The sequence below is a fragment of the Balaenoptera acutorostrata genome, chromosome 8 (genome assembly GCF_949987535.1).
Source record: "Balaenoptera acutorostrata chromosome 8, mBalAcu1.1, whole genome shotgun sequence".
In the NCBI taxonomy this organism is placed as follows: Eukaryota; Metazoa; Chordata; class Mammalia; order Artiodactyla; family Balaenopteridae; genus Balaenoptera; species Balaenoptera acutorostrata.
Window position 1 is genome coordinate 11716517 of NC_080071.1, and position 18191 is coordinate 11734707.

At 34.5% G+C, this 18191-nt stretch overlaps 1 protein-coding gene across 2 annotated transcripts in view; it reads left to right on the forward strand.

The window, feature by feature from the left end:
- Positions 1-18191, forward strand: part of EPC2 (enhancer of polycomb homolog 2) — a 106779-nt gene that overhangs the window by 76209 nt on the left and 12379 nt on the right. Inside the window, exons 4-10 of one of the 2 annotated variants that reach the window (XM_007183034.2) lie at positions 1216-1422; positions 7825-7973; positions 8757-8889; positions 11071-11262; positions 14537-14626; positions 15894-16039; positions 16149-16492. In XM_007183034.2, the coding sequence (XP_007183096.1) occupies positions 1216-1422; positions 7825-7973; positions 8757-8889; positions 11071-11262; positions 14537-14626; positions 15894-16039; positions 16149-16492 (1261 nt within the window). The remainder of the gene's footprint in view (positions 1-1215; positions 1423-7824; positions 7974-8756; positions 8890-11070; positions 11263-14536; positions 14627-15893; positions 16040-16148; positions 16493-18191) is intronic. The other variant, XM_007183035.2, reaches the window with a different exon arrangement.

Sequence of the window (18191 nt, forward strand, 5' to 3'; positions counted from 1 at the left end):
CACTTCAGTAAGGGTTCACAGCCCTAAAACTCCATAATCTTTTTCTAAGCTTCACTATAAATGGATATGTGTAACCCCTAATCCATCTTACTAAAGCTGATTAGCCTCTCTGATCTTCACAAGGAGCAAGGAAACAGATGTGACCAAGCAAATTTCTACAAACTTTACTTTGAGATAATGTCAGCATATATTGGCTGCACTGATAAAGGAGAAATAGATCCCTGAGATGCCACTGTCCCAGACATGACAATGTCATTAACAAAATGAGTGTTTAGAACAAGGATTCTCTAGTATTTAATCAGCTTTGTTAGAGGAATTGTTTATATATGTAATTGGTACAAGAAATTCAAGATTGCATAGTGTTGAAACTTCTGGAAACATGCTAAGTTTGTCCTTTTCAATTTCAAAGGAGGCATGTGTATATTTAGTTGCAATACATTAGAAAATATTCATAGTTTATTTTGGAGGGAGGTAAAAAGAAACCACCTGTAAATTCTAGTTTCTGTTGAAAAACAAAAACACTGAAAGAAGCTAGTAGACTATTGAAAACTAGTAGATCCTCCAATGTGTGGAATCCCAGAATAGCAGAATTTTGAAGGACCCTGGATGTCTTCCAGTTCAAGATTTTCCTGAGTCATAAATCTGTTGTAGTCTTATCATTAATCCAGGCTTCTTAAATATTTTAAGCGGTGGAACTCGCTACCTCTTGGGGCAAATTTCTAATTTTGGTAAATCTTATTAATAAAGTCTTTGTTAGATTAAATAGAATTGTGTTTTCTGCCATCATGATATCTGATCATAATTGTTAGACTGATCACATTTTTTCCTGTAGGTATAGTTTTGTTTTGTTTTTTTTTTAAATTTTATTTATTTATTTATTTATGGCTGTGTTGGGTCTTCGTTTCTGTGCGAGGGCTCTCCCCAGCTGCGGTGAGCGGGGGCCACTCTTCATCGCGGAGCGCGGGCCTCTCACTATCGCGGCCCCTCCCGTTGCGGAGCACAGGCTCCAGACACACAGGCTCAGTAGTTGTGGCTCACGGGCCTAGTTGCTCCGCGGCATGTGGGATCTTCCCAGACCAGGGCTCGAACCCGTGTCCCCTGCATTGGCAGGCAGACTCCCAACCACTGCGCCACCAGGGAAGCCCTGTAGGTGTAGTTTAATTTTAATTTTTTTTCAAGCATTGTAGTTGATGACGTTTTTTATTTTTTATTTAGCTTGTAACACTTCAAGAAGCAAAACTGCTGCTAAACGAAGATGATTACCTTATTAAAGCTGTATATGACTACTGGGTGAGAAAACGTAAAAACTGCAGGGGACCATCCCTCATTCCTCAGATAAAACAAGAGAAAAGAGATGGCTCTACCAACAATGACCCTTATGTTGCCTTTCGGAGGAGAACAGAGAAAATGCAAACTCGAAAGGTAATATGCAAATTAGATTTAACTGAATGTACCTTGATAGTATTTAAGACCAATATTTTTTTTTTTGCTGATAGCTTGAGTAATTTTGAGTAATTCGAATATAAAGAGAAGCTAATGACATTGTTGAACTTTATATTAGAAAGCCTGCTATTCAGTAGCTTCTATCCCCCAGTTGTTTGCAATGTTTATTTAATACCTATGGGCTTTATTAATCTATTGGTTATACCATTTTAGGCTTGCAGTTGAAGTGATGTGAGGAAATTCGTGTTAGGAGGAAAACTGAAGTTTTGAATTCTTCAGTAAACTGTACATTCTATACATATCCTCTGGGAAGCTTAAGAGTTCCTTTGAAACCATATTCTAAATCATGCATGTGAAAATGGACTTTACTCCCTCTAACTACTGTGGGGTCATGGGAAGTTGGGAAAGGTTCATTTTCAAGCCTGTTCTGCTAACAGTCTCAAGTAACACAATGGAACCTTTTTCTCCTTTTCTGAGTTGTCGGTTGTGTCAGATTTCGAATTGACAAACTTGTCCTAATCTGGCTTTCAGAAGCAAGATGAGCCAGAATTTTAAGAGAAACGGGGTCTCAGGCTGTGAAATGATACGGTATAGAAGAAAGCATTGTTTCAGACTGGTAGTCACTGCCTTCCATTTCTCATAATTAACAGTAAACATCACACACGGTAACACATTCTCTAACATTGCAGAATGTTAGGAACATATAAATGTAAAAACCATGAGGAATTATAATTGGAGGCAAAGCATTTTCTGTGGATTCCTGTTTCTCCTAACATTGAATGCTTGTCCTTGTCAGCTGTTAATATAACAGCTGTGAAGCATAACAGCTGCCAGGGATAGTACATTTTAGGGGAAACTTCCCTACTAGTTAACAACCAGAGTTTTTATAACTCTTTCTTGGATTTCCCAAATGTATATGACATTCCCTAACCCTGACTGAGTTTTCAATTTGGTGTTTTGGTTCTTAGCTAAGGAAATATTAGATATTTCTTGAAGATTTAGTGCCTTGTTTAGAAAAGACTATAAGAGATAAGTTTGTAAATACAGTAAAGCATTATAAATATGGACATGAGGAAGGAGAGGTTTATCTGAATTATTGAAAAAATCTGAACTTCCAGTTACTTTTTAAAAGAAATGTAATTGATTCAGATGTATTGCAAAACATAGACTTAGAGCAATGTCTTTTGAAGGAAAAGTACTGTTGGGCTTCTTTTAGTGAACGGATATGAAGTACTTAAAATTATCAGTGTTTATTGACATACAAACAATATTCCAAATGTTTAAATATGTTTTATTCTTAAATAGGTTAAATCACTATTTTCTAACCAGCGTGTTTTGAGAATTGCTAGAAATAGGTTCCTGTGTTTAGGCATTTCTCCATTGTGTAATAACTAGGCCAGCAATTTCCTGACACTCTGATTCCTACCCTTTCTCTTACCTGTTATTTTCATCTTCCTCTCCAAGGTGGTATATTTTCTTTTCCAATGGTCTTTTTATTCCTCTCTGTTTCAGTTATGGGACCAAAGACTATTCCCCTTCATGTACACTCTTGCTGCTTAGAAATGTCTATGAGTTTTAAAATGAGGAAGTTAGGAAAGCAATCAAGAGTGAACACCCTAGGTGTTCAGGAGGTGGTCAGGCATTGGGATATGCAAAAATGAATACTAGCTAACAGAGGTCCTCTGCTTCCTTTTCTATTCCCACAAACTTAAAAACATTTATATAGCTGATGCAAAGGCTAGAGTAAAGGACTTCTGAAATATTTGCTTGGAAGTCTATAATTTAATTTTAATCATTAAATTAATGTTTAGTTTGGGAGTGCTTAAGTGCTTTAGGACATTCTCAAATGACATGGTGTTAAGGTACCAGCGTGTCTGAGTGCACTGACTGGGAAGTCGTGAATCAGCATGTACATTTATATGTTTAACCCCATAGGTAAAACTGTTAACGTCTGTGCCTTCTCTCCTCCCTCTGTGTGGCAAGAGAGTTAGGAGAGGAAACTTCCAGGGTAGTGGTTCTCAGTCTGGCTGCACATAACAATCACTCGTGAATTAGCCTTGGTTTAAAAAGATCTATAGTTAACTCTAAATTACAGCAGTTTGAAAACCACTTCCCTATAGATTTGGCAGTTGGTCAGAACTATAATATGTAACTGGAACAAGAAGACAGGAATTTGCTCCAAGCAGAGACAGTTGTGAAGAAGGGTAAAGGGAATTGAGTAGATTTGAATATAGGGAGTAGGGCCATCTTAAAAGCACAGAAAAGATGTCAGTATGAACTTACAGTTTTTAATATTGATATAGCTAGAAATAGATATAGATCTATGCATGGGTATGTACATAAATATATTACAGGCTTATTTCCTAGCTCTGTTTGCTGAGAGGGTATAGAAGCAATTACAGTAGCATGTAAATCTTGATTTTAAATACCATTTTCCATTAAAGGGAACCAGGGCTCCTTAGAAAAATGGTTGATTTTAGTTCTGGTGCTAGGAAAGCATAAAGATAAGCTTGGAACATTCTGCTTTGCCAGAATATAAGAATGTGATTGAGAATGTTGGAGCCATGTCAGAAGGTCTCAGGAGCCAGCTTAAAGGGTGACCCTGCTGATCAGATCTGGGCAAGTTTGTGTGTCAGAATAAGGAGAGTAATGGATTATAACCCATAAAGTAACCCATGAGTCTATACTGATATAAATGGAAGGATGGATAGATGGATGAGTAGATGATTGATAGATAGATAGATGAAAGAGAACACTTTTCCTTACCATAGATTTCCAACTTATGAATGTCAGTGGAATGATGGAGTTCAAAAATCACCATTTGGCAACCACCATAGTAGCAATTGTTTCTGGCAAAAGTTAGAATTAATGGAAGCTAAACTGATGGGGGAAATTTGATGAGAAACAAGAGGCTTATATAAGTCCCACAGCATACTTTTTAATTAAAAAAGGAAAAATTCTAATTTGACTAGAGAAACCTGGCAAACACCATCTTAATCAAGTGATCAAAGCATCAGCAGTAATGGGACAAATAGGTATCATTTAACTCCTGATATGCTGAGTGAGAGACACAGTGTCTCTTCTGTGATGGTCCTACCAAAAGTTTCCAACATGAAGTTAATTGTGGAAAAACATCAAAGAAACCCAAATTGAGGAACATTCTACAAAAATAAGTGGCTTCTACTCTTTAAAACTATCAAGGTCATGATCACCATAGAAAGACAGAGAAACTGTTCCAAATTATAGGAGAGTAAAGAGACATGACAGCTAAACGCAATTTTAATCCTGAATCGGGTCCTAGACCAGGAAAAAGAATTTATTATTATTAATGAATTTTAATAATAAAAGTTATTATTGTCCCATTAATGTCCTTTATAGCAACATTATATAAATATATAAAATACGTACATAACTATTTCTTGCTGTGAAGGACATTAATGGGACAATTGGCAAAATATGAATAAAGTCTGTAAATTAAGTAATAGTTTTTTTGTTTTGTTTTTTTTTTTTTTAATTATTATTTATTTATTTATTTTTGGCTGTGTTGGGTCTTCGTTTCTGTGCGAGGGCTTTCTCCAGTTGCGGCAAGCGGGGGCCACTCTTCATCGCGGTGCGCGGGCCTCTCACTATCGTGGCCTCTCTTGTTGCGGAGCGCAGGCTCAGTAATTGTGGCTCACGGGCCTAGCCGCTCCGCGGCATGTGGGATCTTCCCAGACCAGGGCTCGAACTCGTGTCCCCTGCATTGGCAGGCAGACTCTCAACCACTGCGCCACCAGGGAAGCCCCAGTAATAGTTTTTATATCAATGTTAATTTCCTGATTTCGATAATGGTACTGTGATTGTATAAGATTATCATTGTTTTTAGAAAATATATATTAAAGTGTTTAGGGGATAAAGGAACATTATATCTTCAACTTTTCTCAAAAAATATTTAAAACACCATTGCTAATAGTTTATGTATGTGTGTATGTGTTTATATATATACATGTATATGTGTCTTAGTTCATTTGAGCTCTTGTAACAAGAATGCATTAGACTGGGTGGCTTAAACAGCAAACATTTATTTCTCAGTTCTGGAGGTTGGGAAGTCCAAGATCCAGGTACTATCAGATTTGGTGTCTATTGAGGGACCACTTTCTGTTTCATAGATGGTCCTCTTGCTGTGTCCTCACATGGCAGATAGGGCAAGGGATCTCTCTGGGGTCTCTTGGGGTACTAATCCATTCTACAGGACTCCCAAAGGCCTTACCTCCAAATAAAAATCACATTGGAGAGTTAGGATTTCCACATATGAGTTATCAGGAGATGCAAACATTCGGTCCATAACAATATGTAAGTACATACATACATAGATACATACATAAAGAGAGATACATAAAGCAAGTGTAAAATATTAACCTTTGGAGAATCTGAATGAAGATATATGGGAATTCTTTATACTTTTTTTGTAACTTTTTTGTAATCTGAAATTATTTCACAATAAAAGGTTAAAAAGTAGAGCAGAAAGGGCAGGACTGGGGCAAAGAAAAATTAGGAACACTAGTTATTTGGGCCTAAAGAGAGCGGGAAATGAATGAGTAAGAAAGGGGAGAAGCACACAGTCCAAGAGGAACGCTTAGTGAAAAGGAGGACAATTTTAAAAGGTTCTGGTGCACTTTTGGTTCAGCTGCTATTATTATTCATCTTTTGAATCTGTATCTCTCTCATTCTTATTAGACTTTAAGCTTTTTGAGGATAGGGAGCATGTGCAATACTTTATACAGAGGAGCACTTTTAATATTTGCTCTTGGTAATGTTAATTTTTTTTCAATCGGAAGGTATTATTGCTGCCTAGTTACAAAAAAATATTTGCTTAATACAATGCTTTAGATTTTTTGCCTTTTGTCACATAGTACTACTGAAGGGGGAAAAAAGATTGATTTCCTTTGGATAAGATAAAAGGATGGTTTATTAACATAGTATTTTTTAATATTCGGTATGCACTACCTTAATGGGACTTAGTTTAGGTAATGTCTTATAGGTGATGATTAATTTTCAAATATAAGAAACTATACGCAAAAGAAAAAAAGTAAAACTTTGAATCTTTCTCAAGTTTTATTTTCTCTTTTATAATCCTCCAGTATGAAACCTGGCTTTCTTTGGGTTCTTTCTAATGTCATATTGCTTTATTAAGTCAGGTATGGGAAGCTTGCTTAAATGCAGTCTGTCTAGACATATAGAAGGAGGGGTGGTAGTGGTCTCTTTTTAAACAAATAGTTCTATGCCTAATATAAAGTAAGTGTTCTGTGGATATTTAATTGAACAAAATATTTTTATTAACAGTTACTTTTATATGCAAATGATGCTGCTAATTACAGTTGCGCCTTCTCTAGTTATTAGATAGGACTTTCACCTGTGAGTTAGTTCAAGTTACTTCTTACAGTTCAAAGTAAGAACTTGTAATGAAATTCAGACTTTTCACTAGGTGTCTTTTCTACTCTGCAATGAGGTGTTACTACACTGAAGCATGATCATTCCATTCCTTGAGATCCTTTATATCCCACAATCAGTTTTATATCTGAGTTTCTGAAGTGAAGCTTTGCTTGTCATTATGAATGTTTACACTGTAGTGTATTGAACTGTCCAGTCCCCAATTACAGAGCTGGATGGATGAATAAGCCACTCATTTTAGCTATTTTTAGGTAACCTTGATTTGACAACTGTTTCCCTCTGTCATTGCAAAATACCTTGTAACAATATGAAAAGACTACATTTTCTGATATAGTAGGTTTTGTTTCAGACAGACTTTTAAAATTTTGTTTACATTGGAATTATCCCTTCTATGTCATTCCATCTTTTCAGCAGCTGGCAACATTTTTTTTTAATATTTATTGAGATATTTGCTTATACTTTTTTTTTTTTTTAAGACTACAATTTTCTCTTTTTTTCTTTCTTTCTTTCTGTTGGCTGTGTTGGGTCTTCGTTTCTGTGTGAGGGCTTTCTCTAGTTGCGGCAAGCGGGGGCCACTCTTCATCGCGGTGCGCGGGCCTCTCACTATCGCAGCCTCTCTTGTTGCGGAGCACAGGCTCCAGACGCGCAGGCTCAGTAGTTGTGGCTCACGGACCCAGCTGCTCCGCGGCATATGGGATCCTCCCAGACCAGAGCTCGGACCCATGTCCCCTGCATTAGCAGGCAGATTCTCAACCACTGCGCCACCAGGGAAGCCCTGCTTATACTTTTATTTTCAGAGTTAAATAGGTTCTCTTAATGTAGTTGCTTTTTAGATGATTTTTTTAACATTTTGCTTTTATAGAATGAATTTGGGTCTGATAAGATTTTGTTGAATGTAGCTGGAAATGTGGACAATTGGATTTATTCTTCTAAACTTGTTATTTTCAATAGAATCGTAAGAATGATGAAGCCTCTTATGAAAAGATGTTGAAACTGAGACGAGAGTTTAGTAGAGCCATAACAATTTTGGAAATGATTAAGAGAAGAGAGAAAACAAAACGAGAATTATTGCACTTAACCTTAGAAGTTGTGGAAAAAAGGTAACATTGCTACTATTACAAACCAGTAACAGCTTTAGTCAAATGATAGGCAAAATGTAACCAAATTTAAGCTTTATAACAACTGAAATTGATTATCTAACAGAATCTACATTTTTTGAAAATTGTGATTACTACTTTTTTTTTTTTTTTTTAAATCAGATTAAGTTACCAGTTCGGGTTGCAAATTTGGGGGATATTTTTGTTTGTAGTGTAGATCCTCTGTTATACGTAATTTTTTGTTGTTGTTGCAGAATCATTGAGTTGTATTTAGAAAAGAACTTGGAGATCATTTGGTCCAATTCTCTGTATTAAAGTTTCTATTAGACAAAATTTGAGAGAAATAAATGTTTCTTTCATTTTATTTTCTGATTAGTTAGGAAATACTTGTTTCATTGCATTTTGAAAATGTATTCTCTGATGTAATCATCCTTTTCTTACATAATTAAGTAGACTATGCTAAACCTAACAAAATTTTGTGTGTTTGCTGAGGTAAGCGTTCTAAACATCACTTCCTAGTGCTTGAAAATATAAAATATATGAGGATTCCGTCTTCTGTGTCCCTTAGAGATTAGGTGGGTGGGGGTGGGAGGGTGGTTTTGTTTTTACTAAATCCCAAATATGGGCTTCTTTATTCCCGTAAGTTTTCTCTCTTAAGAATAATCTGATTAATTGTTAGCTCTGTTTGATTAGTTGTGTTCCAAGTAAATGAAGTATCATTGTTTTTTTTATTTCTTTTTTATTTTTAAACTGTAACATTTTCTTACATATTATTTCTTTTTCAAGATATCATTTGGGAGACTATGGTGGTGAAATACTTAATGAAGTGAAGATCAATAGATCAGAAAAAGAGTTATATGCCACTCCAGCAACTCTTCATAATGGAAATCATCACAAAGTCCAAGAATGTAAAACTAAGGTGAATATCTTCTGGGGAGAAGCATGTATGGTAGTATTGATCAGACAGTTGGTTTCTGAAGTTGTCTTATAATAGTTTGGTTAAGGAAGAACGTTATTAACATGCTTGAGTTCCTACTTTTTGCCAAGCACTTTGCTAGGATTTTTTATACACATGTTGATTCATTAATCCTTATAACTTCCCTTTGAGATAGATTTTTACCTCTGTGTGACTTCCAGATCATACAGTTGCTAAGTGGCAGATTCAAAATTTGAGTCTAGGTCTAACATCAAAGACCGTGTGCTTTCAACTATGCTATCTGCTTCTTTATAGAATATGGGTAATTAAAGCTTAGTTATTATCACGAGCCTTAGCAAATCCTGCATCATAGTGGCAGGCATCAAAATCTAAAATTAAAGCTTTCTTCATTGAGACTATTGGAAGTTATTCTTATCGTCATCACCATTGCCATAACCAGCATTTATCAGTTGCTATCTATCTTGACTTGAAAAAGTCCTATAACTTCTAGATCACAGTTTCTTCCTAATAAAGAGCACTAGTAATTACTTTAGTTTCTTAGACTGAAGAATTGTATTTATTCATTATTCACTGTTCCAAGTGAATATTAAAGTATTCAGCTGAGAAATACAAAAATTAATAAAACCTTTAAGGAGCTTAGATTTTAAAAAGAAACAGGTTATTGGCTGAGCATTTAGACAGTAGAGCTGTACTGTGTAGCAAGATTTTAAAAGTGACTTAGGGTGTTTGTGGAAAATTCATCTTTTAAAAATGTGCACAATCCTCAGTTTTCATGGGTTCATTCCTAAAGGTCAAGGAAGAATGTGGAGCAGGAAGACTCCTCCATTATTCAACTCATGTCAATTCAAACAGCAAAGTTCTTTCTTATTAATCACAGGCATCTAGCCCACCTAACCTTTAAATCACACTTGCTTCGCCATAAACAATACAATAAATGTCATTTTGTACATTATTTTTAAAAATCCTTTTTATATAAATCAATGCTTTTCCAAGGCATATTATTGGTAGGCATAGAATATGAAAATCTCAACCCCAAATTACTGACAGAATCAGCCTTTGTTATATATTGATTCTTATTTTAGATCATTTCTAAGATTAAATACCCACCCTATTTAAATATTAATTTTAGAAATATGGTTGCATCCATTGTTGCTCTACCCTATTTCACATAGTTAACTATATTTCCTTTGTCACACATCCCACCTTAAAATATAAGTAGTTTCTGAGAAGTTGGGGGTTTCTTTTTGATGTCATAGCTATATCCATTGTATGAAACCATTTATATCTCAGTAACTTGGCATTTAAGCGACATTTTCATCATGTGTAACATTTTTGACCCTAAAGTAGTTTTTACAAAAATCTGAGCTACATGGGGAAAGGTATAACTTCCTCAATATTTTTACACTTTCATAGTGCTTGTACTTTGATGCTTAGAACAGTCATTTTCAAACTTTTTAAAGTAGTAGATCCCTATTTATTAAAAGAATGCCAATATGTTAAAACAGAAACAGAGCTGCTCTGTTGAGGAGAGGTGGGTGCTAGAACCCACCCCATCAGTCAGTCTCTTTGCCAGATGGCCTCTCACATACCACCACTGAACTCTGGGGTACCTGAGAACAGTTTGATTATTGTTCAGTTGAGGCAGTAATTATTCATTTGAAAAAGTGAAGTTTTTTCCTAATTAATAAGCTTATCTGTCTCAAAAAAGTTACCCCACATGTGGACATTTTTAAAAATTGGAAATGAGCATAGAAATGAATTTATGAATTTATAATCTAATTCAAGTCATTTTACAAATAAAAATAGTTGTTAATTTTCATCATTAATTAGTAGATTTACATAAAATTAAAATAGAATTTAAATACTTTTTAAATGCTGGATTGCATAATAGAACAATTTTTAAAAATCATTAGCATCTTAGTTTAAGTATTGATAACAATGTAAAAAGTAAATTTAAGTGTCATAATTATTTTTCACTGTAATTTGTGAAAGCAAAACATTTTTCAATTTATGGTCACATAATAATTTTTGCATATTAAAACCAGAAAATAAAATCACCTCTGGGGTAAAAATGTATGTTTTTCAAAGAGCAGTATAGTTTTTTGTGATTTCTAAAATGATTTTCATTTCTTCCTTTTGGGGGAAAAATCGTCATGTAAACAGCACCCGCATCATTTGTCTTTGAAAGAAGAGGCTTCTGATGTGGTTCGTCAAAAGAAGAAGTACCCAAAGAAGCCTAAAGCAGAGGCTTTGATAACATCTCAGCAACCCACTCCTGAGACATTGCCTGTGATCAATAAGAGTGACATTAAGCAATATGACTTTCACAGCTCAGATGAAGATGAATTTCCACAGGTGCTTGTTTTAAAACTATTTTAAAGACATTTTCTTCTAGTCTTTTATATTGCTATATTTTAAAACATAATTGACATCTTAGAGTTTTGATTCTTGCTTTCTTCACCTAATGTTATGACATAAACATTTTCCACGTTATTTATGTTAGTTACTGAAATGGTATGTGCTTCTGTTATTTTCTATCAGTTGAATAAAGTTTATTCTGTTGTGTAGCATTTAGGTGGTTTTCAGCTTTCCCTTTTATAAAAATTAGCATCTCTACCTCTTCCCTCTGTATTTAAAATAGATTATTAGAAATGGAATTCCTGAACTAAAGATTATAAATATTTTAAGACATTTAATACATCATTGTAAGTATTCACCAACAATAATTCCACCAGCATTGTATTTTACAACTTTTAGTGTAAATTTTGCTAATTTGTTTGGCAATAACTGTTTGATTCTAAAGAAAATTTAGAACTGGTTCAAGTTTTAACTTGTGAAAATAATTATTTGGTTATATTACAACAGTTTTATAGCAAAATGCAGTTTAAAAATCTTAATTGTTGTTTCATATGTGCTATCTTTAAAACAAGACCTTTATTTTATATATTAAAGGATCAATTTAAAACATACATTGTTTAGCACCTGATCTAGCAATGCCCTCCTTTTTTCTTTTCCATATGTTGTAGGCAACCTAAAGAGAGTACTATAACAAGCTGTATCATATTTTAACATTCTGACTTAACTTGATTTAAAAAACATTTTTTTTTTTAACCAACATTACAGATATGTTTGGAAGCAAGACAGTTTATAAAACACCTTGTTGTTGTAACTATTTAAAATCTAGAGTTTACATAAAACTTGTCCCCTTTGGCTAGATTATATTAGTTTTATTCTTTTGTAGGTGATTTAGTTTTTCTACCCCAGATAATATTTTAGCATTCATACACGTTGTAACAAATGCACAAAAATGTGTTTAATTTTGTATGCCCTTAAAAAGCACTTCAGTGAAATCATTTATTAAAATTGTCAGAGGATCATGTAGTTAGACTCAGGCAGGGCTTTGAATAGTCATGGGACATTAATTAGATGACATTTTGAAGGAATGAGAGAACAAATAGTAGGTCTTTCCCAGGTAGAAGATGTAGGGAAGGGCTCAAGGCAGAGAAAACAGCATATTAGAGGGAACTGCTAGCAGTCTGGCATTGCTAGAACATAAAACACAAAAGGGAAGAGAGGTGAACGGAATGATGCCTGGAGTAGTAGTCAGATGGCAAATGGCCTCTATCTACATTATATATACTGGGAAGTTCTTAAAGAATTTTAAGTAAGAAATGACATAGTTAGATAAGTGCATTTATAAAAGCCAGTAAAGTTTTGCTGTACACTCCCAGCCCTTTAAGAATGATGCCAGGCGATACTATGTCCAGTAGAAACTTTTCCCTATTGCTTGAATCAGTCCATCCATCCTGATAGTTAGACACACTCAGCATACTAGTCATATATTCCTCATCTATTAAGGGATCTTCATTTCTGTTCTAAATTCATATGTTTATTCATATAGTCCCCATTCCCACATGAAATTGCATTTCGAAACTTTCAGGTTCCTCTGAGTCCTTAGGTCTTTGACAACATTAATTTTTATAATGGTATCCCCCTGTTGCTAAACTGTAGGTAGGCATGTACCTAAAGTTGGACATTATTCAGTGAGGCAGCTATTTAGAATGTAGCTCTTACAAAATCAGGATTTTATTGCTAAAAAGATAATTAAAATAATATATGCTTCTTCTTTGTCCAATAAACAAGAACAAAGGAATAGGGAGCCTTAAGAGAACAAGCATTTTAACCAGACTTCTCCAACTGATTTGCAGCAGAGCAGAATAAAAACCCAGTCTCTTCTCCATCATGCTTCTGATTCTCCTAACATCAGCTCTCTCTTCCTATGTCTCAGACCAAATCCTGGAATCCCCTCCTGGGGTAGTCAGGAGGAAGGGATGCAAAAAATTTCTGAGGCTTTGTGACACTTCCTGTAAATATTTTAGAAGAGGTAGATGATTTGTAAAGGAACCAAAGTGTAAAATTCACATTTGGGATTTCCTTTCAAATTGCAGGTTTGGGTTTGGTTCCCCAGGAAGAAGAATTAGCCCCAGCTTACTGTTTCTGTGTCTCCCCCATAGTGTTGGTGGAGGTATATTGGAACCTCAAACAAATGCCTTTCTCCCCTGGATGACCCTGCTCAGTGGTAATTACCACAGTTTGGAAATAATGTGGAGAAAGCATTTTTCCTCTCAAAATAGGAAGAGAGGGATTCGTGAGGTAATTTGCAAGTAAATATGGTTGAGTCAGCGTTGTCAGAAAAAGAGATGTACTCCTAAGTGAAATTGCGAGACAACTGAAACTTAAGTACTAAAACTTTTTTTTTTTTAATTTTAAACATTATGGGTAGAAATTTATCTAAACCATATTATTTCCCTGCCATATCAGAGTATATTTGTATTTCACTTAATGTGTTTTTGATGACATTTGTAAAGTTTGCCGTTGTATAATATATCAGTGCTGCCCTAGAGGTCCACTCAGATTATATAGGGATATTTGACCTAGTATCACTTGGTCCTATGCTTTTTAATATGTGACAGCTTTTTGAAAGTCTTTATTCTTTTGCTGTCAGGTGGTGGGCTTAGTACTTCTCTCTGCAACCAGTCTGCTTACCTTTTAGCAGGTCCTCTTTCCTCTTCTGATTCTCTGCTTCTGATCTGCTAAATTTAGAAAGTGATTTATAAAAAAGAGTGGGGAAATAAGGGACTCCCCTTTGAGTGAAATGTATGACATTTTTGGCTTTTGGGGATGGGAGGCTATTCATAAACCTTTTTTTATCTTCCTAGTTTTGGGCTTTATTATAGAGAAATAAAGTTATTGTGTAAAAACATCTCTACTTATAGGTGAAGCATAACTACTATTACAAAGTATTTATGGCCACATACAATATTTACAAAATGTAAATGGGATATATAAAAACCATACTAATTCTTTTTAAGCCTATAGCCCTTGCATGTTCAGAAATAGTTAAGCAATACCATGTGAACTTACTTGCAAGAACCAGTCCATTAAGAAGAATGATTTTTAACCATAGAAAAATTTTGCTAATCTTTAAATGTTTTGGGGAATTCACTGCCTACTGTATGTAATATAGGAGTGATTCACTGTTTGTGATCAGATTCTAATTTTAGACCATTACAAAGATTGTTGACTTTTGATAACTCCTAAATGGAATGCTTCATGCCTCTTTTTCTAGGTACCGTCCCCAATATCAGAACCTGAAGAAGAAAATGATCCTGATGGTCCCTGTGCTTTCAGGAGGCGGGCAGGATGCCAGTATTATGCTGTAAGAACTTTATTTTTTGTGGTGTTTTTGTGAACTGGAATTAACAGGTAACTCATGTCAAGGTGACTTAGTCTTGATCTAAAAACGGGAAGTCAATCAGCATTTTTTATTTAATATCCCCTATGCAGATACCAGTAAAAGATGCTCGAAGGTACTGAGTCCTTTCAAAGGAGATCAGAACCCTTTATTTGGAAATGATAACTGCTCATATTTTAGAAATCTAGCTCACTTTGGGCTTTAACTATAACTTCAGCAGTTACGACAGCTACTCACTATGTCATTGCTGGAGTTAGGTGAGCCCAGAATCTCTAATGGAACCCTAGGTGGCTGATGAGTGTTTATTGAAATTTACTTTTGGGCAAGCCCATCTTTTCCATACAAACCCAGTAAGTATCAAACATAAAGGAATCATTTTTAAACCTCCCCCATGGCAATATATTGTCAAATAATTATATTCATAACTTTTTGTCCCACTTAGAAAATGCTTTGTGCTGTTAAGTCAAGTTTTGGTGCAGATTATATCAAGGAATGACCCTCACTCCCAGATGCTAAGGTTTCAAGTAAGGTGTAACGATGGAGTAGTGAGGATGGCTCTCATATATGGCTTTTGGAGACCTTTTGTCTTGTTGCATTATGGTAAACATATACACTTATAGCTTTTTCAGGTGTGTGTGTGTGTGTGTGTTTAATGTAGGAGAGGTGTAGAGAATTGTTTATAAGTTATGTGTTTGAGAAAAAGGAGACAGAAAGTGGTAACATAGAAAAATAGAATGCTAGAAGAAATAGGAAGGCAAAGAAATGGACTGTATGTTCTTACGAGTAAAGAGGAAGTATGAATTTGACCCATGCATACCTTCTTGAAGTGCAATTTTTACTCCAAAATATTTCCTTCTAGTTTATCTCTGTAGGAAGTCTATAAATTACTAACTTCATTATCTCTACTTTTCTACATAAATGTTAAAAGCCACATTATTCTTTAAAGATATATTTCTTTTAAAATATAATATTATCTTAAGCGTATTTGTAGTCATGAACTAAATTTAGTTTGAGTTATTTTGGTGAGTGAACTTTTGAGTCAATTTTATAGAATTTTACCTGGTTAATATTTAAACCCTAATTTTAAAATTTTATATCTAAATTTTAATTCCTCGGCTAATGCTGTAGTTACTTTATTTTTATCATGATTTAACTTTTCTTCATTTCAGAATCATTCCATGAGTTTTTGGGTTTTTTGTTTTTAATTTTTATTTATGTATTTTTTTTGCAGCCCCGTTTGGACCAAACTAACCATTCATTTGAAAATTCAGAACTGGTAGATTTGGATAAGCTGCGATACAGGCACTGCCTTACCATGCTCACAGTCCCGAGAAGATGCATAGGATTTGCAAGGAGGCGAATTGGCAGAGGTGGAAGGTAAACTATTTGTTTTGACCTGATTTTTGTTTACAGGCTGGAAGGGAAGGTATAAAGAAAATGTTATTAAGTTCTTCTAGGTAATATTTGGCTTTATATTGCTTTTCAGGGTCATAATGGACCGGATATCCACAGAACATGACCCAGTCCTGAAACAGATAGACCCCGAAATGCTGAATGGTTTTTCAAGCGCTTCCCAAACTATAGACTTTTCTTCTAATTTCTCTCGGACCAATGCTTCCAATAAACATTGTGAGAATAGACTGTCCCTTTCTGAAATATTAAGCAATATCAGATCATGTCGACTACAGTGTTTCCAGCCAAGGCTACTAAATTTACAGGACAGTGATAGTGAAGAATGTACCTCAAGAAAACCAGGGCAGACTGTGAACAATAAAAGAGTTTCTGCAGCATCTGTAGCTTTATTGAACACCAGCAAGAATGGCATATCAGGTAAGTTGTCACTTTGTTCCAAGTATATCCTCGTCTCCTTCATTTTTCATTATCCACTAAATAGACTCTCAGGGTGAATTTTGAAGGTTTATTTTCATGATCCTACCGAGGAAAGGAACTTTATCTTAACCTATTACATTTTTTTTTCCAACCTAAGAAACTAAACTCTGTTATTGTGGTTCACATTTTAACCAAAATGTCCTAACTGATACCTATAAAACCACTGGCTTGTATTTTGAATGTGTGTGCCTGGTATGGTGAATGTGTAGGCACAATGCGTAGGGAATTCCCTATGGGCAAAGTGGTTCTAAGCTGCTGTCAGATCATCATAGCACAATACTGTCTGCTTTTGTTAAAGAAAATTTTCATTTTCTTGTATTAACTTTGCTTAAATGTAAGCATTGCTTCTCAGGAGTACCATTAAAAGCTTTCTTTCTGAAAAATGATTTTTAAAGAGGTTCCCTATGAATAGTTGTAATTTTGGTCTGATAACTTACCTCTCTAATTGAGATTGGAAAGTTTTTTTCCTCTTAAGAGACATTGTATTCAAATTAATATACATAGGCCTTGTAAAATAATGTATAACATCTAGAGAATCTAAAATGTAATTTTGATTTGTTTTCTTCTGTGGATAGTCTTCTCTTTATCACATGTATACAAGTATGTAGAATTTATAAATGTCTTTGTAATGTATACATTGCAAAAAAATGCGTGGTATCCAGAGGCAAAGCTAGGTGTGGCTTGACTTATACTGTTGATATTCTTTCTTTGTCTAAAATGTATATATTTCCAAATTATTTCCTAAATGGTGTATTTTAGTATGCAAAATTGTTATGTTAAACTTCTTCAAAGTGATTTTAAATCATTTTAGGTTGACATTTGGTCTCAATAGTGTTCCGTCTTTTTTAATTACTGAACTGTTTATTTTCAAACTTGACTTAGACATTTATCTATTTAAAGGTTGTTATGGAAAATTGGATTTGTTTGAATGATTGGAAGGTGGCATATCATTTCTCCAAATTAGTTGGTTAATTTTCTCCCAAACGAATTTAGGTAAGGAAAATGGCATCCCGTTATATAAAGTTCATGAGTCTGTGAAGTTTAATGACCTTTTGAAGCTCAAATGGATAAATACCTATTATGACTTCAGGTTGCAGGATTCTTAGAAATCTAAAAATAGTAGGAAGTTGACGAATATTAGGTCAAATCTTTTTTTGAGCCAACTCTAAGACATTGTTCAAATTATTTAACTTAACTGGAATTCCTGTACCAAAAATTACTCACAATAGTTTGTGCCAAAAAGTGGGTTTAAAACCATCATATATAGGCATTTATAATTAGATTTGACCATAGATTGAATTTTTTCTCTACCAATGAATACCATAACAAAAAAGTGATTTTAATATGTTCCTTCTTAAGTTGAATATGGCCAAATATTTGCAGCTTTCTACTGTACATTCCTGATACACTCCAGATCTATGTGACTCGACTGTTTTCCAGAAAATGTTTGTTGCACATGTTATTGTATCATCAGTACTGTGTATGTATGGATTCAGAATGTAACATAAATAATTCCATACAATCAGTTCTAGAATTCTATGACGCTACCATATATCAGCATAAAATAAGCATTTAAAGTATTATTTTAGGCATGCATGCACTTCTCAGGGAACTTAAATCACAAATATGCAATGCTAAC